This window comes from Brassica oleracea, chromosome C3 (assembly GCF_000695525.1).
Source record: "Brassica oleracea var. oleracea cultivar TO1000 chromosome C3, BOL, whole genome shotgun sequence".
Taxonomy (NCBI): Eukaryota; Viridiplantae; Streptophyta; class Magnoliopsida; order Brassicales; family Brassicaceae; genus Brassica; species Brassica oleracea.
In genome coordinates this window covers 15,694,561-15,718,308 of record NC_027750.1, presented here as the reverse complement: position 1 = coordinate 15,718,308, position 23,748 = coordinate 15,694,561, and the positions used below count along the sequence as shown (strand labels likewise).

At 33.2% G+C, this 23,748-nt stretch overlaps 3 protein-coding genes and 1 pseudogene across 4 annotated transcripts; 1 reads left to right on the top strand and 3 right to left on the bottom strand.

Annotated features, from left to right (window-relative positions):
* Nucleotides 1-2,454: 2,454 nt before the first annotated feature.
* On the top strand, nucleotides 2,455-3,306 carry LOC106329978 (annotated as a pseudogene).
* Nucleotides 3,307-8,650: 5,344 nt separating this feature from the next.
* LOC106332174 (calcium-binding protein KIC-like) lies at nucleotides 8,651-9,314 on the bottom strand. The gene has a single exon (XM_013770645.1). It carries the CDS (start codon nucleotides 9,137-9,139, stop codon nucleotides 8,735-8,737), a length of 405 nt encoding a protein of 134 aa, XP_013626099.1. The 5' UTR covers nucleotides 9,140-9,314; the 3' UTR covers nucleotides 8,651-8,734.
* A 1,693-nt stretch (nucleotides 9,315-11,007) lies between these two features.
* LOC106328134 (dof zinc finger protein DOF2.5-like) lies at nucleotides 11,008-13,211 on the bottom strand. Its single transcript, XM_013766509.1, has 2 exons — nucleotides 12,957-13,211; nucleotides 11,008-12,341 (listed from the first exon to the last, which is right to left on the bottom strand). The coding sequence occupies exons 1-2, from the start codon at nucleotides 12,978-12,980 to the stop codon at nucleotides 11,256-11,258; spliced, it is 1,110 nt and encodes a 369-aa protein (XP_013621963.1). The 5' UTR covers nucleotides 12,981-13,211; the 3' UTR covers nucleotides 11,008-11,255.
* A 4,499-nt stretch (nucleotides 13,212-17,710) lies between these two features.
* Nucleotides 17,711-20,736, bottom strand: LOC106328133 (auxin response factor 11-like). 2 transcript variants are annotated; one of them, XM_013766507.1, is made up of 12 exons: nucleotides 20,478-20,736; nucleotides 20,214-20,372; nucleotides 19,985-20,137; nucleotides 19,804-19,888; nucleotides 19,631-19,721; nucleotides 19,396-19,560; nucleotides 19,207-19,320; nucleotides 19,051-19,123; nucleotides 18,855-18,960; nucleotides 18,282-18,586; nucleotides 18,018-18,205; nucleotides 17,711-17,948 (listed from the first exon to the last, which is right to left on the bottom strand). In XM_013766507.1, the coding sequence occupies exons 1-12, from the start codon at nucleotides 20,598-20,600 to the stop codon at nucleotides 17,813-17,815; spliced, it is 1,698 nt and encodes a 565-aa protein (XP_013621961.1). In that variant the 5' UTR covers nucleotides 20,601-20,736; the 3' UTR covers nucleotides 17,711-17,812. The 2 variants fall into 2 exon arrangements, with proteins under 2 accessions (XP_013621961.1, XP_013621962.1); XM_013766508.1 differs by having other exon boundaries at nucleotides 18,855-18,954.
* Nucleotides 20,737-23,748: the final 3,012 nt, after the last annotated feature.

Genomic DNA, 23,748 nt, shown 5'->3' with positions numbered 1-23,748 from the left:
AATCTTTAGAAATCAAAATCTACACATTAATATAAATTTAAAACACGTAGAAACCGACTTCTACAGATTTACTGTTAATCGAAAACATGTAGAAATCAAAATCTACACATTAATATAATTCTAAAAACATGTAGAAACTTATTTCTACATATTAATTGTATTCTACAGATAAGAAATCAGTTCCTAAAAATATGAAAACAAAATATTTCGGAATATTCACTTTCATATTTTGAAAAAAAATGATTTAAAAAAAACAGAAAAAACGAAAAAAAAGTAGTAACCTTCTTCTCACGCCGTCTCCTATATTCCATTGATTGTTCAGAAAATTTTCACAAAATTTTCACATTATTTCTACCATGATTCATATCTATGCTTCCACAGATCGATCGATCTACAATTCGAGATCGGTCGATCTGTATGAAATCGAGCTTTACAGATCGAGTGAAATAGACCAAGTCGATCAGTATATGCTCAGCATTTTATTTTGTTTTGCATAATGATCAGGATCGATCGATCCGTTCGACCTTGTAAAAAAACAATTTTCCCATTATTTTTTAATAATCAGAGTCAAAAATATGCTATGTTCTGTTATGATACAATATTCATTGGATTAAAAATTGCTACAAATAATTCTGAGTTGATCTTATCATACAAATGATATAATTTTGTCTCTTTTAAAAAGTATAAGTACAAGTGAAATTGGAGTATGATGGAGTTTTCAATTAATAAGCTAACAATCATCTAAAACATTTATAACACGCAATGAAAAATGATGTCAATAAAAATCGAGCAAAACATCTAATGAGATGTGGACATTATAATGCTTTACTAGAAAATTGCATATCTGAGATTTACTTTGTTACGTAGAAAATATATTTCTAACGGACTTCAGATTGTTTTCACGAAACAATCAAATAATGGTTAAACCCGAGTATATTAAAGACACACACCTAAACCTTGGGTGAAAAAGAAAGGATATGAGTCCGTTAGAAAATTATGTTTTAGTCAATTTACTTATTACTATTTTCACTAAAAACTATAAATACCTTTTATACATACGTTTTTTAATGATAACGTCTTTGTGATCATACAATCTTTTTAATGACATTTAAAGATGTGACTTCAAAAAAGTATTTAATAACCATTGTAAGAGATTGATTGTATATATTATTATTTTTTGTAGCAACTTCTTACAAAAAAAACTGCATCGTAATATTTTTATCCTCTCGACTCTATTTGTTTCAATTTGTATATCATAGTCTCATTTAGTCATTTGCAGACTACACCTTCCAGTTATTTAAAAATATTATAAAATTTCACAACAATTTAAAATTGTTGAAAAATATTAATCTCATATTTAACCGTTTGTTGCTTACATGGAGTTTCAAAACAACATATTTATTAGATGGTTACGATAAATCTATAATATAATGAGGCAGTTGTCTCATTCCTATGCCGCCATATCAGCGGTTTGTGGATCTCATTTTTAAAAAGTGTGAGAGAGGTGTCAAGCATGTGGCTCGAACCCGAGTTATTGAGATATAAACACCAACATTTATACCACTAAACTAAATGATAGTTTGTACATTAATGGCTGAAACTAATATATATTTATGATAGGAGAGTTTACTCTCTCTTTAAGATGTACACGTATGCATTTTATAAAGACTGTGGGGTCCATGATTCTCGGTTTGGTTTAGTAATTCTGTTCTTGCGTTTGGTTTTTAAATTATATGGTATGATTTGAATTTTTCCGTTTAATTAATGTTTTATTATATTATTAAACACAACGTTTTGTCGATTAGGGTTTTTTTAATTGTTCTTCGTCTCTTTATCTTTTTCGTCTCCGTTCAGCTTCTCTACAAACACCAAACATTAATCTTCCCTATTGTTCAACGTATGTTTCTTGATTTACCAATTAATGTTTTCGTCACTTAATTCAGAAGCGTTGTCGACCTCTCCGTTTTCTTCACGCCAAACCTATAAATTATAGATGAATCTTCAGAACTTCTGTTAGTTAATCTTCTTTATCAAGCGTTCATTGTTGCTCGACTTCCCCCGTTTTTGAAACTCGAAAAACATCAAGAAGCATGGTGAATTCATGGGAACCACTCTATTCAGGTATTGTACCGACAAAAAATTAAGAGATTATTTACTTTCTTTTTTTTTGGTTGCTGTATGTTTAAGATTGTCTCTCATCACACTGCATGGAATTATATGAAGTCAAAGAAGACGAATAAGAAGTTTGATTTCAAGGTGTTCACCGAGACCGGTCAAAAAACAAGATTACCGATGGTACACAACAAAGTAAGCGTACAAGTCTGATTTCTTTTTATGAAATAGAATTTCAAGAAGAAAACATCAAAAAGAAAACATGAAGATTGAGAAGCTACAACATTTAGATGTTATGTTTAGAGAACTGGAATAATTAATGAATTTGTTCAGGAAACGGACATGGTAGCCATGATGAGAAGAGCCCATGGTCATTGTCAGAACCCTGCTTCTGTTACTTTCTCTGTGCTAAGCCTAGCGGTGCATTTCCATGGCTGGCTCTCCTTCTTCATTACACTATACTACAAGTTGCCTCTCAAACAAGATAGGACGGGTTACTATGAATATGTTGGTTTCTGTCCATGAACTCTTGGTTCTGGAGTGCAGTTTTCCACACTCGGTAATCATCTACACATTACTTTTATCATCCACAATCTTCTGGTGATTTGTCTCTATGGTTTCTCAGGGATGTTGACATCACAAAGATGTTGGACTACTCATCTGCAGTAGCCGTTCTCGGATTCTCACTCATCTTATCCATCCTAAGAACCTTTGATGTTCGGGTGGAGACTGCAAGAGTCATGGTATCCGCTCCAGTACTAGCTTTAGTCACCACCCACGTACTGTGCATTAACTTCTACAAACTTTACTATGGTATACAAAGAACTCTTTTCCCTATCTGAAACCAGTTCCATTTTTTTTTCCACATTCTCTGTGAGTTCAATGTTGTTTACAGGTTGGAACATGATTGTGTGTGTGGCCATGGGAGTCGCTCAGCTTTTCCTATGGGCAAGATGGGTAGCTGTTTCTAGGCATCCTTCTAATTGGAAACTGTGGGTGGTTGTGATAGCTTCAGGTTTAGCTATGCTTTTAGAGATATATGACTTCCCTCCGTATGGAGGCTACTTCGATGCTCACTCTATTTGGCACCTCGCCACTGTTCTTCTAACCATTCTCTGGTGGAGCTTTATTAGAGACGATGTTGAGTTCAGAACTTCCAGTCTTCTCAAGAAATCTAAGACAAAGGCGAAGTAAGTTTACTTACAGATGCAGAGGTTTCTTGAGCTTTTTCAATGTTTTTTATTCAGAGATTTGACTTGGCCTTGCTTTTGGTCAATTGGGTCTTAAGACTTATGTCAATCTTTTAGGAGTGTTAAGACTTTTGTTAATATTATGAGAAAATCTTGTGATCTATATATGATTGTGTTAATAAAATTTGATTTTACATAAATTGTGTGAATTGTAGGGTTTAATTTAATTAAACAAAATTAGCTTTAGTGACCATTCATACAAAATCTAAAATATTTTAATAATTTAATGACACCATATTAACCATTGCGCAAAGTCACTTAAAACAATTGCAGCAAGGAACCACAAGTCGGAAGCCTTGGTCAGTTTATATACATTTACTCATGTTTGATACAATAATGTTCCATATTGAAAAAAAAATATTTTCGGAAGCGCGGGACTACGCTCCTAGGTGCCTTTGGCAGGGTGGACGATCATTGGGTTTAATTAATAACTGGAAACCTAGAAGATCTCCCGACGATGAAAAATAAAACGACCTAACGGTTGAGTTAAAAGCACAGAAAACTAATGTTCCAAGGCCCACCAAAATTTCAAACCTAAACAATTTAAACCCAGTTTATTTTCTTGAAACATAAAGCTATACCAATTTTTTTTTTTGGTCTGCGGCTGAATTTTTTTTCTTAAAACAACAAAACCATTTTTAAAAAAAAAATCGCTAAACCTCTAAACTAAATAGTTATATAACAATATAAATATATAAATATCTTTACTTATTACTTTAATTTTACAAAAAAGACTACATTTGAGAAGTTTCACAATAAAATCCGTGTAAACTAAGAAAACTATTTTATTTACTGTACATATACAATTAAAATTTTTAAAATCAAAGTTTAAACCCTTTTCCTTACACTGTTTTAACCGTAACTTAACAATTGCAAAAGTTCGGTTATCTTTGATCATTTTTACGCTAGAGGTCAATCAAATCTATACCAATATAAGATTAAAAAAAAAACAACGAAATAAATACTATGGTTATTGTTAGATCTACCTAATCAACATGTATAACTTTCAATTCTCCATTGATAGACAATATGACAAACTTAACTTTTATAAAAAAATCAAACAATACAATTACATGCACAGAACAACACAATGCATCGATAACGTATCCAGCCCGCGCTTGCGCGGAGACTAAACCCCTAGTTATGTATAATAATAACATTATTGTGATTATATATGAAATCAAATTAGGAAACTTTAATGAAAAACATACAATTTTATCTATTTAGATACTATTTGATTAATAAACAAAATTGTAAATATATTTTGTTATCATATCTATTTACGGTTAAAGTACAAAATTTATGTGTGAAATCTCTATGACAACGAGTGTATAGTTATGCAATATCACTAATTCAATACAATTATCAAAATTCTTAGTAATAATTAAAAAAGAAAAATTTACACAAATATGATTACTAAAAAACACAAATATGCTTAAAGTATAGCGTATTTAGCGGAATACCAACCTTAAGCGTTCACACACTGTGCATTTTTTATTAATACACAAAAGCCCCTACCCTCACTTCTCTCCAACTGACAATTTTGATAGGCTAGATCTTATACGAAGATTTTACGCGGATTTTGCAAGCTGTCACAAAATCTTCTCAAATATATTGTTGTCAGAAAGCAAACACCGTCTCTTCTACGTCATGTAGATAAAGTTTCAATTTCGAAACTTCATTTCTCATTTCAACATCTTTCTTTTGTAACTCTCTCCCAGATTTCATATTTAATTTCTAGATCAGTTGTTCAACCATCATCGTTGGATTTACCGGAGACGATGAAATCAGAGGCTATTCAACCACCTCCGTTGGATTTACCGGAGAGAATTTTCGCTGCCGGTGAAGAAACTTTGGGGGTTCGCATGCGGTATCAGACAAATACTCAACTCTCAAGTTCTCTGCTGATGCGTCTCCGGTGAAGCTCTATGCGGCTACGTCTCCGATGAAGCTCACCGTCTCTGCATCACCGGTCACTTTCTTTTGCCCACGCGTCTTCAGTGAAGCTCCCCACCGCGCGTCTCTGGTGAAGCTCTCAGTCGTAGCTTCTCTGGTGAAGCTCTTCGTCGCTGCGCCTCCGGTGAAGCTCTCTGCCGCTGCGCCTCTAATGAAGCCTTCGGCCGCTGCGTCTCCCGTGAAAGTTATTCGCCGTTGCATCTCCACTTGAAGCCTTCTCTAGTGAAGCCTTAAGTTATATATGTTGTAGGGTTGACGAGTCATATAAGATCTTCATTAACCGTGTACATATTATATTGCTTGTATAACAACTTGACACTAAAACAAATCCAGTTTTAGTCTCAAGTAACTCATTTTATAAAGGTGTATATATTATATTAGCTGTCTAACAATTTGTCATTTACCAAAGAAAACATTGCCTAACCATTATTTGTATATTTATTTCATATATCATAGCTATGATCTTGATTCTTATGATAGCAAAAAATGTGATATTCAAAATCCGAACAAGTTTACCCAAATAACTTGTTTGTTAACCGTGCAAATATTCTATTAACTGTCTAATAACTTGACAATACAAACAAATCAATTTTTATCCCAAATAACTCATCTTCTAACCGTGTATATATTATGTTAGTTGTCCAAGTCAGTTAGACGTTTAACCTTTCTTAGTGTGACGTAAATTTATTTTTAGCTGACCTTTGTCTATTTTATCTGGTTACAACATTTTTCAAATATTTTGTATTCCCTTTTGGTGAAACTAATATTATTTAAAAAAAAACACATAAATTTTTAGTAGGGTATACACCATCTTAGTATAACATTTGTAATTATTCAAATGTTTGTCTAATAGAAATTACAAATGATATTTGTATTTTGAATGTTAAATTTCATTTAACTTCAATGCAAATATCAAAAGCTTTTACACAGCCTAAGGTAAAACAAGTTTTGATGATACTAAGTCATTTAGACGTCTAACCTTTCTTATTGTGAGCTAAAACTATTTTTAGCTGAGCTTTACCTATTATATCCGGTTAACAACATTTTCAAATATTTTGTATTCCCTTTTGCTGAAACTAATATTATGCTTAAAAACCACATAAATTTTTAGTAGGGTATACTCCATCTTAGTATAACATTTGTAATTATTCAAATGTTTGTCTAATAGACATTACAAATGATATTTTTATTTCGAATGTTAAACTTCATTTAACTAGCTTGTAACCATCATGTTTTATATTATGTCATTTACCTAACTTTATATGGATATCTACTATTGTATTTTATTTAAGGTTATCTATTAGAATATATGTAAAAATAATGTGTTAGCGATGAAAATATATAATTAGCCGTCCAGGTTTTGTTATTGGCCAGTAATATTTATTTATGCAAGTTTTTAACCCGCACATATGTCTTTCAGATCCATTGCTGATGTGTATTTGCGTCACTTTGAACCACTGGGAATTTCTGCTACCACCAAAAGATACACCGCCACAGAAGTTGCTTGAATTTAATCTACCAAAAACTAGCAGTGATCATTGATCTAGGTTTCTAATTTTGGTTGAAACTATTGGCTATAACGGGAAGAAAAGCTCAAATCTGATATCTATCACACCCTTCATGATGAACAAACGAGGAATTTCGATGGAGAAATAAACCTACAATAATAACAAAGAGTTCATAATCTATAGGTGTACTGTGACCACTGTTAATAAAAGGAAAACAACAAAATCTTCTCCAAGAATTTAACACAACAACCGAACAACGTGGATCGTCGTGCAATTTTAGTTGTTAAGGATTCCTTGCGATTGCTGGAATAATCTTCTCAGATAAAAACACGGCGGAGGAGTAAATATGGAAAGGATTTTGGAAGAGAAATCAAAAAGTTTCACTGATTCTTTACATGGTTTCTCTCTCTAAAAAAAAACTAAACAAAATCTTAACTAAATCTATAAAATATCTTCCAAATCCTACTACTGTACACCTAAAAACCTACTTGCCTAAAGATTAAAACGAAAGTAGCTTAAAAAGGATATGAAAGTCATTTAGCATCACTTTGAAACATTATACAGCCTAAAGTTTTACTGTTTTTGGTATATACTTAATTTTCATGTCTTTCATTGGTTTTGAGCTAATTAGCTCAAAAGAAAAACACATATATGCTTAAACAGAAAGACACAGATAAAAAAATTAAGTTTCTAAAAAAATATGTAGAACAAAAAATATACTGGTCAAAATATAGTATTGAGTTAAAGTTCTTGAGCGTCGTAGTCTAATGTTTCTTTCTACGTCGCCTGAGATTCCTCTAACGTAAATCTGCAAGTTTCCAACAGAAGACACTAATTCTAATATGTAGGTTACTTTTGCGATTGTAAAATTTCTGATATTTGTGGATTACTGCAGCAAATTCGATGAGGCTGGTGTTCAAACGGTTGTTCAGCAAAGTACGGCAGACTCTAGCGAGTTGACATGAAGTCCGGTAAAAGTAAATCTTAAAAATAACTATTTGAGATATATAATTGTCCTAATTTTTTTGACAATTATAGCCAAGAGGAGGATAGATAACGATTTTACTCTTTTCTAGGCCATGGTTTAGTTAGTGTTTAATAGTGGGGGTAATTGTTGGTTAAGAGAAGAGTTAAGGGTTTGTTTGATCGCATGAGGTTTAGGAGCATTGATTTTCCAAATTGGATTTTGATTGAATACAACTACACATCTTTACTTTCTACCACAATCATGGAACGGTTCTGCATCTCTCATGTACACCAGCCTTCACATTGATGGAGGTTTGTACATATATTTAGTTTTCATTCTCTTGTGTGTGTGTGTGTGTTTTTTTCCTTGCAGGTTATTTCTCAGGTTGCGTATTTCGAGGATGAGCGTGATGCTGAAGATGCAATCCATTGGATTGACAATATTATCCCTTTTGGCAGCAAAGTAGTGGACCGGGTTGTTTCTATTGAGTATGCTTTGGGGGATGATGACGAAAGAGAAAATGAAGATTAGATATGCTCCTAGTCCAGTGTACCGGAGGCGTCCCAGTCCTGATTATGGCCGTCCTCAATACGACATGTACAGGGGTCCAGCTCTACTTGGCTTGTAACTGTTTGGATCATCAATTAAATTTCATTAATTGGTTCTCTAGTTGTCTGAATTTTTATGTGTTTTTTTTTTCAACAGCCGGTCTCTCCTGTTCAGAGAGGAAGAGGTTGAAGATGTTGTTCCTCAATGTGGCTCCGAGTGGTTGGGGTTTCTCTATGTTAGTCTGAAATTAGAAAGTGTTTTCCCCAGTTGCTACCACTTGCTTTGCTTTTGTAGTTTTAGTAGCTTAATGACAGTAATAACTTTTTATATTCAGAAACAATTATAAGTTTAGGAGAAACAAAGAGAATACACAAGAAAATGGTTCTTCATCATCAAGGCAGAGAAGCGTGGTCGTGATTGCGGATTTCTTGACTGATCGCTTTCCCCAGCCAAGTTTCTGCATCTTCCATCATTTCAGGGCTTAACCGAACCATGAGAACGCAGAACTCGGTTTGGTTAAGAGCTCCATCACCGTTCAGGTCTCCTTCTCTAATCATCCCTTCTGCATCGTCCTTGCTCATTCCTTCAATCCCAAGTACCCCCGAGTTTCTCCTTAGACTCTCAGCTGTGATCACATGTCTCTCAGGATCAGCTAGCAAACTGAATCCTTTGCATAACTCTGATACAAACTCTTCCACGTCCATTTTCTCTGCCATGATCGGTAACATATCTTCGTATTTGGTCTCCATCTTCGCAGTAGTTTCTCGTATACAAGATTTCTTACTTTGTGGCTCCATTAGATGAGTAAGGTGAAGAAGGAAAGAGAGAGGTAGAAGAGAGACTTTGTGAACTGTTTTGATTGATTAGTCCCAATGGGATTTAGATATATAAGTGAGTGGCGTATCTCTACCGATATGGTTGTCACGTTCGAACCTATTCGTATGGTCTATAAACTCTCTTCTTGAAGCCATCGGTGTTTGATTCTGAGAGTTGAAGCAATGAACGGATGTGATTCATCTCACGATGATTCGTTTTAAGTGTGTACGGAATCACCTGATTATTAAGTAGTTTCCTAGCAACTACGAATGTGCCGTGAATACGACGTATTCCCACTCTTATATTATTATCAAATGAGAAGACAAGGTGTTATGTTGACAGAGAAGTGTGTAATTTCGCAGAAGTTTCGTCTTCGTGATTTCTTCTATCTGATCTTTCGATCTTTTTTTTTTTTTTTTGGTAGTGTTATGTTTATGAATTGGATTCTCTTGCAATATAACGATAAATATTATATTTGTCTCTTTCTCCGACCAAGTCCTAACTGATTTGACGTAACGGTAATTTCTTGTATGAATTTGAGACGTCGCTAATATTCGTTCATATATTAGGAGTTTAGGTAAAAGATCTAGTTCAAGCGATGTTTGTTAATACTACGAATGGTCAACTCCTTTCACTGAAGTTATAATATTAAAACGCTGAAAGACGCAAGGTGGGATACATATATGTCCCAGTCCGTCTTCGTTGATATGTATATGCTTTGTTTTGATTTGGTCAGGGCAACTCAAAAACATACCTCTTAGAGAAAGCCTAATAGGCTGAGTTGATTGGGACTAAAACATAGCCCAAAGTACATGCTTACTAAACTAACTTATTCACTAGAGTTAAAGAGTAGTCATACTCCCATCGGACATGTTAGACGCTCCTCTAACCTTCCCAGAAGTTCACCGTTTTAAATTTGGGGACATGCTATTTACCTACTTTTCGATTTCTTTAGTATGAAAGGAAACAACTTTCTATTGAATGTTTATCGTATAGTTGACTTGGTCCCATTTGATTTATACTAATATTTATTGGTATAAAGCGAGAATGCGCAGATAAGTCTAAGATTTGTTATACACCAAGAGAATATCGCGTTTGGTATATTTCCTTTAAAATATGTGAGAATTTCTCAAATAAGTCTTTGTGTCTATATGCTAGTTATTGATAATTCAAAGACGTAAAGAGCATTTAACAGGGAACTACTGTCACAAGAAAAAATCGTGTTTAGTTGGGTTGGGTGGGCACTATGAACGTATGAAGTGGCGTCAAGTTCCGCAGTTCATGTCATCAACTAGTCATCATGTACTTAGTAGTAGACAAAACACAAAATATCATTATAATTCGTTACATTATTATAAACATAGAACGTTAATAAACATTTTAACAACGGTTTCAATGAACATGTTGTTTCCCCATAAATATTCCCAATTTGTCTGAGCTTACATAACTTTCTAATTATAATATTATGTTCATGGAATCGAATTATCATTACACAGTAAATGCGATGTCACGTACGGGCATGAGGAAAAGTTAGATTCATTTAAGAAACGAAAGCTGCCAAGATCCATCATTTAACTTATTACTCTCTCATGTTGCTCCTTACTCATTTCAAATTCACCCATGCGATGCTTTTGGTATTTGATAATAATCATAACTATTTTCTGGATTATATAGTCATATATGTATTCACTACAGAAAATGTAACATTCAAGAGATACTATATTGCAGAAACTCACAAATCGATAATAGATATCATGAATAATCTTTATGAGACCACGTGTATCTACAGATAGAAGAAACGATGAATACACATTTTCATCTCTACCCATATATAACTCCGTTATACATATATTAGTAATCATCAAACAAAAGTGAAAAACCAACTCGAATAACCATCAAACCCAATTATAAAACGTTTACAAAACAAATATTAATTAAACAAAAGAAAAACACAAAAAAAATAAGGAGAATAAAAAGACTAAGTTGTGTTAGCTAAGTTCTCAACTTTAACTAAAATACCCCATGTGACATATGAGACAAAATATCATGAAAGAAAATTAGAAAGCTAACTTCATAATCCCATTTGATCATTTTGCTTCACCATGAAGATCCTCCTCCTGTAGTATTGAACATCCCACTCCAGTATCCAGTATTAGGGCTTGAAGAACTATTATTATTATTATTATCACCATGAGTCTTTTGTTGTTGATTATCATCGTGATCAACTTCTTGTGTTATGCTTGATGTAAGCTCCTTCATTTGATCCCCAAATGGAAACAAAATCCTACCTTGATGATGATCATTATGATCATCAGACCTACTGGTGTGGTTGTGTCCCATCTCTTGATGATGATCAGTAGAGAAAGAGAGGTTACTTGGCTTGTAATCAACCATTGTTGGAAACCCTGAAGAAGTATACAGCACATTGTTTGATGAATCCAACATTGGACCAGAAGGCATAAATGAGTTGATCCCTGATCTTGAAGAAACATTAGCTCCTGTTCTTAAAAGCTCAAGAGCTGAAACAGGAGACGAGGAAGAACCATAGAGGGACGAAGGCCGCTGGTGAGTTATGTTGCCATTTCCTTCCATCTTGGGCATCTGAAGAAACTGAGACATGTGACCATGATGGTGATGATTTTGATCTTGCATGACCGGAAAAGACAACAAGTTGAGATCATGCGATGGCCCTTTTGATTTATTAGGGATTTGGTTTGAGAAGAGAATTGGTGGGTTTAGATCTGGAAGTGTTGTAGTCAAACCAACTGATGATGGTGTTGCCTGAAGGATGTTTGATGATGAAGATGATCTCTTGTTCTTTTTTGAGCTTCCGCCAACGGGAACATTCCTAAGAGAGCCACCTTCGGTCCAATACCTTCGACAACCTTTGCAGAAGTATCTTGGTTGTGTTAGACTATAGTTGTTGTAGTAACAAAACTTTGTGTTGGTTGAGTTACATCTTGGACAATTTACTTTCTCTTGTGGTCTTGCTTTCCTCTCTACTACAACCGCCGTATTATTGTTGTTACTTACGCCGGAGACGGTGGCTCCTGCGGCTGAGACGCCGTTAGATGTAAGAATGGTATTTGGCCTTGCATCGGACGTGGTGTTTGATTGATGTGTGTTGTTATTAGGAATCATGATTTGCTCCATTGGTTTAACGTTCATCATATCTTGAAAGCCCTAGAAACATTGAAATTGAAACAACTAATTCATTAAAGACCCAAAAGGAGCTAATTATGGTTTTCTTTGAAACCCTATATCAATATTTATGGCACAACTAGACATAAATTAAATAATCAGATTTTCCTTGTTTTAGTATATCCTATAGATCTATGTAGGATTTTGTGAAAACAAATGAAAAGAGATGAACACCAAGAACAAAGGGTAAATAACAAATCATTACTTTTAATTAATTCTCTGTTACTCCATTGTTAATGGTAAATCACATTAAAAGGCTGAAAAAAATAATAATATATCCTTAATTTTTTCTTTCCAACCTCGATCGAAACCTACATAAACGATAATTTCCCCATGCAATTCTTTCATTGAAATATGAGTAATAACTAAAACCTCTTTAAGAATTAATATCTCTATATTATCTTTACCAACAAACTGCAAACACATCCTAAATATGATTTTCACTATATATATGACAACTATGCACACACACACATAGATACGCATATAATTAAGCCTGTAATCTTTCAAGGATCATGGAAGAGAGAAAGAGAATAGGGAAGAAAGAAGGTAGTTAAGAAGAAACAAAACAGAAGCAAAGGAAGATCTTATAAGCACCTGTGTCCACTTCGTAGCGTCCATAACTTCCGACAAAGAGAAAGCCAGAGAAAGATATGTGTGGGTTTTGAGTAAAAGGCCAAAGAGAAGAATGTTTTTGAGTTTTTTTTTTTCGCTTTTACTTTGTTTGCGAGTGTGGTGGCTCTTCTCTATGCGTTGCCTTTAACTTTATGGATGGTGAAAAAGAGCCAGCGAAGAACGGAGAAGAGAAGCACTCAATTTTTAACTTATTATTTTAGAGAATATCTCTTCTTTATTTTTGGTTCAACTAGAGAATATATATATAAACATATTTTCTTATGCATTTTAAATAGGAAACATAAAATAGAGATTTTAGGTTAGAGATGACCAAGAAAACATGTGAAATTTAAAAATAACCAGAAAATAAAGTTTCTATTATATTTGCTATTTTCTTTTATGTTGCAATTCCTTTTGTTATTTCATGTCACTTCTACTGGACTGGACTATATTTCAATTATGATGATTGGATCTTGAAAATAAAAACATATATGTGCCTTATAACTTATATATATATGTCTAATAACTTAAATGTAACACTTTAGAATAACATTTTTTATAAGAGATAATATCCCATTTAGATTATCAGTAGGAACTAAATGAAATGTTGAAAAAGATAAACTAAATGGTTTGATTTACATATTATTTTATGAATTGTAATTTCATTGCGTCATCCTAAGTTATATGTAAGACTTTAGAATGACAGTTTTTGGTTAAAAGTGATAATATGCCATTTAGGTAATCAATATGAACTAAATGAAAAGTTCAAAAAGATGAACTAAAGGTTTTACAGATTATTTTATGAATTTTATTTTCATTGAATCATCCAGTCAATTCGGGAGTAAACTATGGACTAAACTTTCAAGAAAAATACCCGGTTATAAAAGAATAAAAGGAGGAAAAAGAAAAAGTTGGGTTTGTTGATTTTGACTACTGATGATGTCTCGTGACCGCTCTCTGTTGATAGCTCTTTCTGGTCCCTCTTGATAGAATATACTTTTCTAAGAGAAAAATCGTGTTTAGGGAATTATGTCCTTTGTTAAAATAAAAGAACTCTTCTGTGCATCATATAATGCATAGTGTGAGTGGAACTATGAGTTGTATGCTATTTCTTGGCCTCCCGTTTTGTGATTGGATACTATTTGTTGGCCATATGGTCCAGCAAATCGCCTAGCTAGATTTTTAAAATCCCAATACCATGCCTATATGTATATACACCACATGTCTTGCGGACATGTGATTTAGTGGCTTTGACACCTAAATTTAGCTCTGCTTTAGAATTTACTATTCAATAGTATACTATATACTGGCACCGATCTAGATTTATGAAACTGATGAGCCTAGTTAAATACATTTTTAAAAATAATATTTTATCATTCTACTATTCCTTTGTTGGTGCTGGTATGACTATGATGTTTCATAATATTACCGTATTACCAAACAAACCCAATATTACTAACATTAACGTTAGATGTAAAACGTTATATTGGCTTTTCAGATGTAAAAAAGGGTCATTGCATTACATCATACAATCTAAAGTTGAATTTTAATGAATCAATTTCTTATTAAAAGTATTCAGTGAAATATATAACATGTATATACAAAAAAAAAACTCACGACCTTAAGTTCTTAATTAACCCTGTACGCTTTTAGATAAATGATACTACACGACTTATAAAAGCAAATTAATTAAAAAAAATTAAGAGTGGATTGCGTCTATTTGGAATTTTCAAGGACTACAATTTTGAAAAAGAGGACGAGGGAGAGCAGAGGAATGAGAAGACCGACAGGAAGCGACAAAAAGGAGGTGGAGGTGGAGGTGGGTCTCACAGTTCGTGGCGTGACTGAGAATTTTATTTATCTTATTGCTTTTTCACAAATCTAAAGACTGTTCAAATTTACTTTTCTTTCTTGATGTTGACATTTGTTTTCTCTTGCACAACACCATGTCTCAGCCGATATTTAACTCTCCATATTTCGTATCGTTTCAGTGTACCAGCTTTCTCCACGCCTGCCGTTTTGCTTTAACGACTTGCAGTTGCAACAGGCCCACATGTCCTCAAGTCGGTCTGCAGATCCTTTCTAGTAATAATCATCGAGCATTACAAAATTTAGCCCCGATAGTAATTAAACACGGCCCGGTTGTTCCATATAGGTAGCTATCATGTAACAGGCCTGCCCGATACTAGTAAGCAGCAAAACCGGTGGGATGTGTAACATTATCATCTGACAAGGAAAGGCTGAAAAAGGATGACGAATACGATGGGCACAGCTGTTGCGCCGTGGAAGTATCTTTGGGGAAATTGAGGCCAGTTCTCACCTAAGCCACTGTTCTTACGTTCAATCGTATGCGTTTTCTTCTTAATTTCACGTACACACGTTCAGGTCGTATGCGTTTTCTTCTTAATTTACACAAGGAGCGATGTTCCTCATTCGCTGATATTAAGGATCCTTTTTAAAAATCTATAAAATTTGAATAAAAACTGATTTTTTCTGTTCTATACTACTGTCTCTTTACCGCCTTGGAATGACATTTCACTTGCTCTAGGTTAAATTAGGCAAATGGAAGCGTCTATATCCCTCTCGAAAATAGTTCTCTGTGATCACTATTTGTTAATTACAATGAAGGTAGATATGCAGGAGAATTAGGTTATTAGGTGATACATATAAACACGCACGCACATATAAGATTAGGACGCGGTGTCAAAGAATCTTCACTTGACCTTAAACCAGAATTTCTAATTCTTCTTTGAGTTTATTGAACCATAAGTTGACTGCATATATCTTTTGAAACCAACCATAATGTTTTAGTTCCAAATAGGTTAAAACTTTCTTTAAATTTGTTGGATGCATATATTTTAGTTATGTTAGATTTGTAAATATATTTTCTTCATAATTTGGTATATGTTGATTTCTGCGACAAGTAAGAAAAAGATACTAATGTTGATCAATCCATATTATTAAGATAGAAACATTCTGGAAAATCTAATTATACAAGGTTGTTGTACTCTTTCTTTAGACTACTAATATTTTGGTTTTACCTTAAATTTACACTAACAATTTCTATATATTTCTCTAACAATATTTATCTTAATCAGTAAAAAAATATATCATATTAATAAAATATAATATTTACTCCTACAATTTTGGTATCTAACAAACTAATTTTGAAATTAATCAAATTGATTATAAATTTGTCTCTGTTATTTAATTAAACATCAATATCATTTTACATATATAGATTTCCACGCCATCTCACATAGAGATTGTTCAATCCATGATAATTATTTTTTAGTCATATCATTAATTAATTTAACTATATAATATTTTAAATAATTTTAACTGAATTATATTATCACTCCTCATTTTTATGTGATATACTTTTTCTCTAAATATTTTAAATTGATTTTTTTAAAGACTATTTATAATAAAATTTGTTATTTAAGATAAATTTAAAACTATTAAAAGACATATAAATCTATAATATTAAATTAGCCAAAAATCTGCCAAGTAAATCTTAAGTGGCAGCAACTCAACAAATATAACTCTTATAAATGCACACAAAAAAATCTTCTCTCTTTGGCGGCCGCTGCCGCAAATCAACTGTTTTTCTTCTCCATTTTTTTCATGTTTTCTGCTCTTCTTTGTTATCCTCTCGTATTATTTGTCGGCGTTTTGTAGTCGTTGTGATCTATTTTGATCATTCTTTGGTCAGATCTTGTAGCTCACGAGCAGATACGATGATTTTCGACGAGTACTACGTCGGTGTGGTACTGTGTGTTTGTCTACTCGAGTTTCTATATGGAATATGACCAGAGTTTTAAGTGTTAATGGCTCTTGGTGGCTCCTGGTGGAGTGACGATCTTCTCGTTAAGTTTCAGATCCTCGACAGTTTTGGTGTTTTGTTGATTTGCTTAACCTCCTCGACGTTTCGGTGGCATGTTATTTTTTTTCTTTTTGTTAATAAGTTATTAGCCACTGTTAGGCTATCATAGGTCAGAATTGGTGGGAATTATCTTATAGAAATGGATCCCTAAAATCTGAATTCTTTTCGAGCCGCTATTGTAGATAAAAGAATAGCTAGTTTCAAGGATCCGAGCTTATATTCTTACAATTTGGCCTCTAATTTTAGATCTTACATATCGATGGCAAACATTCGACATAACCGTATCATCTTTATAGACTCGTTCGTTCATGCTCATGATTCTATCTTGTATCCATCGCATTACTCTCACTTACAGATTAGAGTGGAAACGGTAAGAGATCAGAGATCATAGTTTTGAACAAACATTGACAAACTAATTTAGAATTTATAAATTATTAATCTCACAATAAAAAATTTGTTATCAGTAACTTAAATTTTTTTGCTATAAAAAATACAAATAATCAAAAAATCATATGAGTAGAAAGCATCATTTAATAGACATTAATATTAAAAATATACTATTTATGTTAATATTATTTAAATTTAATTATATATACTATCAAATAAAAAATTATTGTTTGGATTAACAAAATTGATTTATATGTTCGCACGAATTTAGTTACATATATAATAGTTACTGAAATTTAATTATTCAATATATATTTATTATTTCATAATATGTTAAAATATATAATACATAAAATAATTTTTATATAATATTCTCAAGGCGCGGATCTTACTCTAGTAAGATTTATTCGTAAATAACTAAAATAACTAAAATAGTAGTTCATATAATATCATATAGACTATGTTAAAATAGCATTCCACCTATTAACTTCACTTAGAAAAAACAAAGCCAACTAACTTCGTGATTCCAACCAAAAAGAAGAAGAAACCCAGAACTTCTTCGTAACTAAAGGTTAGCTATCCTCTGGTCCGGTTCCAGATTGATGATCGTACCTTCATCATCCAACGATGACTTTGAGCTCATTTTCTTGACCTCATCACTCGAATATATAAATAACTTCTTCGCCATTTTACAGAACTCACTGCACATTCAAGAGTGTATGTTAAAAATATATTCATAAAAACTAAAGAGAGAGACAAGAGATACTTACTTCCATGGATCGTCTCCTGCAAGCATCATATATCCCTCATTGTCTGTAAACACAATAGCCCATTTGTCTTTAGGCCTAAGCTCTCCTTCAATCTCAAACAGTTTCTCTAACTCACTGAGTAGTTCATCGTATGATCTCAACAACGTTAAATCAACCGCGCGTCCAACCGCTGTTCCTTGCATTTGCACCTTTTCAGGAACAAACACACAAAAGAGTTTGTCTCTGTTTTTGAGTTTCAAGTGAAGAGTTGATGCTTTGTTATACCTTGATTCGACTTCTTGTTGATGTTTGTTGCTTCTGATGCGAGTTAAGATCTTGACATTTGGTAGAAGCAGAGTTATTTGAATCCATGCTTATTACTTGCTTGCCAAGAGGACTTGGAGTAGTAGTAGGCTTGCTCATGAGATCGAATCCAAATAACCTACAGCAGCTTGTGACCGAAGTCTCTGTTTTCTTGCATTGTAAACCACTTGGTGGATCTTGAAACAACAGTTTGAGTGATGGGTTAGCCTCGTGGCTTTGCGGGAAGCTACTCAAGAAATTAGAAGCGACAGGACTCCCTGTGATTTCTGCAATGCGCACAAGAGACACAAGTTTCATGGTCGAAAATGTTACATTAGACCTGGTAACAAATACTTATAAAGCTTGTTTTTGAAGGTCAAGACCGGATCTCAGCATATGCAACTAAAATATTCGCATTGGCCCCAAAATTTTTAGAAGTTATGTATATAGGTACAGACGCGCCCCAACGTTGTGGAAGTTTTTTTTTTTCTTGTTGAGGTTTTTAAGAAATATTTATAGTCTCCAAAATCTTAGATCAGGCCCGGTTGAAAGTACCTGAAACTGATGAATCAATGGTTAGCTTGGATGGTGAGAAAGGCTCGATCTCCCACGGTGAGACTCTGTTTGGTCTCTGAACCAAAGACGGCTCGTCCCACTGGATCTTACGACAAAAAAAAATTATTGAAAGTTTGCAACAAGAACTATATAATATATTATATCATATCTAGAGAATGATTCATATTCACTGAACCTGCAATAACCTCCACTTTGAAGCTTGCCATTGAGGAGATATATCTCCACTACCAATAATCGCCCCAGTAAATCTGAAGAAGAAACCAGCCAACAGTTTCAAACAAGAACAATCTAAGGCAAAAGACTGAACCAAAAGAAGAAACAAGAAACCTACACTCTCTCAGGAGACTCTTCTCCTTCAAATCTCATCCTAAACCTTCTACCAGTAGAGAATCCACTCTTCATCGCCGACATATACTTGTTCACACCTATTATGAATTGGCTTATCCTGAAAACAAAAGAAAAGCTTATATCCCTTCATTAGCAATCTTATATCAGATGCAAATGTCTGAGACTTTTTTACCTAGGCTTATAGAAGACAACAAACATAGTTTTTGTGTTGACAGCATGAGAAGCTGTAGCAAGAACTCCCAAATTCATACTCTGACTCGAGATCACGGATGCAGGCATTGTGCTTTGTTGCCTAGCTAAACGTCTCACTCCAACTCGTAAATCCCCAGTTTTACCCCTTATAAACATAAGATTACTATGACTTGCTCACCAAGTAAAGACTCTTTGCTTTTTTTCTCTTAACTTACCTCAAGAACACAAATGCATCTCCAGCAACAAGTCTTTTTGAGGTTACAAATGTACTCCAACCAGTTGTAAGTAAATGTCTCCTCGGTTGCCCTATTGGAATGAAACAAACTCATTAGACTCGCTAAAGCTAAAGAAACACGTAGAGATCACCCTCTTAAGAGAGGTTTCTAACCTCTGAATATATGCTTAAACCTCCATTCGTAGCCGTGGAGATCTCTAGCTACCAGTTCTTGAGTCGGTGTAGGTTGTGTCATATCCTTAAAAAAAAAACAAATACAATAGAGTGACAAAATCAAGCAAAGAAAAGCAAATATATAGAAAAAAAAGATGAAGGATAAAACAGGCACACTTACAAGTAAAGGCAAACACTCAGTAGCGTGTTTACGAAGAACAGAGAAGCCACCATGAGTGCTTGTATCAGAAGCTGTTAGAATCTTAACAAACGAATCAACACTTTGTTTAGCAGCTTCGGTTACAGGTGGATCAAGGCTTTCTGGTTCATTTTGCTGCCAGAAAAAAAATGAAAATCAAGATTCTGTTTTGATTGATCTCACATTAGTCAAAGATTATATTCAAACTTACATCTTCCTCTGGTTGTAAAGTGATCTGAGCGTAAACCTCATCTGTTTCATGCTCTGCTTTTAGCAAGACACTAAGAACACGACAGAGTAACTTTGAAGGAAGATTAAAATCAGGTATTTCTTGATCAACAACTCCTTCTTGATTAGTGGAAGCCACCAACTGCAAAAAAAAAAAACAAGAATGAAGTCTTGAAGAGAAAGAAAGATAGTGAAGAAGGAAGAATTTTTTTTGTGTTTGATCCCTTTATTTTCTGTTAGAGCTTACTTGTTCCATGTGACCTTGAGGGAAGTAGAAAACTCTTTCGCCATAACGAGGAACTTCCACAAGTGGCCCTGCACAAGCTTTCCACAGCTCCATGTACAAATGATCATCTTCAACATTTGCCATCTAAGCAATCCAAGCTTTTCTTCAAGCAAATAAAAACCAACCGCGGAGACTAAAATCAAAATACACTCAAAGCAACTAACCCATCAGAGAAACCCACGAAGAAGACAGGAGGCCTCAAGGAAGGGTAATAAGAAGAAGAAAGTAAGAAAAAAGTTTTTTTTTAAACGAGACAAGACGGTTATGTCTGTATTCAATAAATAACATAAATTCATTACAGAACATGAAGGCACTGTTGGATAAAAATAAACTAAATTATTATTTTTCCAGGTTATTCTCTTTAACTTTTCAGTTTCAGTTACGAAATCGCTCTTTCTTGCTTCCTTCTTTTCTTCTCTCCTCCAAAACTCTGTGTTGTTTTTATTATTCAGTAAAAACGTCTTGCTGTGTTTTTGTGTCTTTGGAAGTATAAACGTATTGTCAATTATTGTCAGAGCGGATCTGAATCCTTAGATTAAAAACGGTTCTTGAGTAGTTTCAGCTCTAATTAATTTCATGTCTTTGCGCTTTTCACTTTCTCTACTTGCTCTAATACGTATAGAGTTGCTCTAATACGTATAGATATATAGCTTCTTAATTACCATGAGAACATCACATTTTTTTCTTTGTAACATTTCACGTCGCCTTCTCTCTCTTCCAGCTAATTTATTCAACACCCACTTCATTCTAAACTTCCACAATCATTTATTTTAAAAAAAAAAATCACTTAACTTCATAACTCTTAATTCATATTTTATTTTTTTACAACATAATAATTACATATTAATAATTAACTTAAAAGTTAAAATAACATAATTTTTAATAATATTTATTTTGAATTATTATATTTAGCTTACTTTTTAAAATGATTATTATTATGATCCATTTAACAAAAAAAAGAATAAAACACTGAATTAGTTGATTATAACGAAAAAAGACGTTTTTCTGTATTCAAATGAAATGAGAGCAGACTCTATTTATAAATTTAAAAAAAATTGAATTTTGATATAATTTATATCTTTTTTAAAAAATTATTATAAAATAAATGCATTTGAATTATTGGGTAAGGATAAAAAACAAAAGAAACCTGTACAGCCAATCAGAAAGCGACACATGACAGCGCTAGGAAAAAAAAATAAGTTTCAACCGTTGAAACTCTACAAGAGGTGTTGATGCCACTTAGATTAACTTAATTTATCAACACCTTCGTTGCAAATGTTTTAACTGTTGAAACTGATTTTCACCACCCGGGCGGTCTAATAAGGCACGTGAATCCAAAAACTGGTTTTGTTGTTTATTTCACTATTCCGTTTACTGTTTCTGTTAGACTTGACGGAGTCACGGAAACGCGTTACTTTCTCTGCTTGTGTCTGGGACGTGGCAGGCAAACGTGTTGGCTTGTAAATATACCGGCAGAGATTTTGACATCCATCAAACGTTAGATCATTTCCAATGGTTTATTTTATTTTTTCCTCTAAAATAAAATAACTCTATAATAGAGTTGGATGTTGTTCCAATGATATTCTATTTTAGAGTGAAAAGAAAAATAGAATGATGAACAAAAAATAAAAAAATTACTCTATATATAAAGTAGAAAATAGAGTATTATTAGAGTATTTTTACTCTAAACTCTAATTTAGAAAGATAAATAGAGTGGAGTTGAAGATGTCCTTATGGTTAGGGCCTTGATAAGCGTGCTAGGTTTTTCTTGTAGGTAAACTAGGTAAGTATTTATTTTCACGTGTTGATTCAGTTTCGAGTCAAAAGTGAGAGTGACGGCAATTGCCATGCTGCATTTAGCGAATGAAAATATAAAATATTTCGAAGTAATAACTTCATACACTAATCAGCAGAACCACTACGTAACAAATATACATGATAAATACAACCAGTCTTGAAAAAATAAATTGGAGATAGATAGCTCATGTAAATACAATTTTTTTTCTTTGGAATTATTCTTATCTGCATGGAATATTATGCATTACGTATCACATCATTTCCAATGATAACGTTTAATATTACAAACAAGATGTCGTTTTTTATTTACTCAATTTCTATATTTGTAAAAATAGATTGGAATGTTTTAGTCCACTGCTAGTATACATGTAAATCGAATTCTTAAGTTTTTTGGCTGACAACTAATTTAATCGGTAACCCCCACCCAAATAATTAACAATACGTGTGCATACATAGATGACAGAGATATACGTGAGTTTCAATCTCAAAAGATATGTTTAGGAAAAGGCGAAAAACATCTTTCGTAAGATTGAGTGTTAATGACAGGGATGATACGGACTATTTATACATTGCGATTGTACCAAGGTGTGATTGCTGCGGTAGTCTGTTCACGGTACTAGCTAGCAACTATTATGTCAATTGTAAAACGTTTCTCAAAAACAAAACTATTATGCCAACCATATACATGTCTATAAGTATTAGATACGATCTTATGCTATATATAAATCGTTATTTTGAACAAATGCATTAACTTACTGTGATCATATACATACTGTTGTATATTATTTACATCCCGTGATCCTGATACGATTTTACATTTCAATCAAGTTGTAAATACTTCAATGCAATAATACAGATTATTAAAATATAAAGAGAAAACGAACAATAAAAGTAGAGGACCGTTTGCTTCACTTTGTTGGTTAGGAATATGATTATTCAAAGTGATTGGGAACGCACGGATGGGAATATATATAAACATCATATTATTTTTATGTTTATAATTGCTTAATTAGTGGTGCAATAGAGTTAATCTCACAATATTAATTTAACTATCATTTTGTTCTAATTTTTTTTTTTTTTGAAAAAAAGGCATTCAAATTAAAAACATAAAACATACAAGGTATGGTTTTGAAACCATAAAGTTTTAGAAAGCATGATGAGAAACAATCTCATATTGAGCTAAGCAATAACTTAGAAAATAGAAACTTATGGACATAAGCTTAATAAAGCAAGATAAGAAAGAAGGAAACACTAGGGAGTGTGGTATCCACGGCCTCGACGACCTCGCTTACCTTTCCCTTGTAACTTGATCCAATCCATATCTTGATATTTTTGACTTGGTTTTATTGGCCTCCCACCTCTTGACATGTTGAGATTTGCCGTAGCATCACTCATTAACCCATCTCCAACATCATGAACATTGAATTGCTCAATA

Bases quoted from the DNA above. Each gene is read 5' to 3' on its own strand.
- LOC106332174 (XM_013770645.1), bottom strand. From the start codon at position 9,139: ATGGAGCCACAAAGTAAGAAATCTTGTATACGAGAAACTACTGCGAAG.
- LOC106328134 (XM_013766509.1), bottom strand. From the start codon at position 12,980: ATGGACGCTACGAAGTGGACACAG. The intron at 12,342-12,956 runs GTGCTTATAAGA...CAATGTTTCTAG, and splicing joins ACGCTACGAAGTGGACACAG to GGCTTTCAAGATATGATGAA.
- LOC106328133 (XM_013766507.1), bottom strand. From the start codon at position 20,600: ATGGCAAATGTTGAAGATGATCATTTGTACATGGAGCTGTGGAAAGCT. The intron at 19,124-19,206 runs GTAGGTTTCTTG...TTTCTTCTTCAG, and splicing joins GAAGAGTCTCCTGAGAGAGT to ATTTACTGGGGCGATTATTG. The intron at 17,949-18,017 runs GTAAGTATCTCT...TTGAATGTGCAG, and splicing joins GCAGGAGACGATCCATGGAA to TGAGTTCTGTAAAATGGCGA.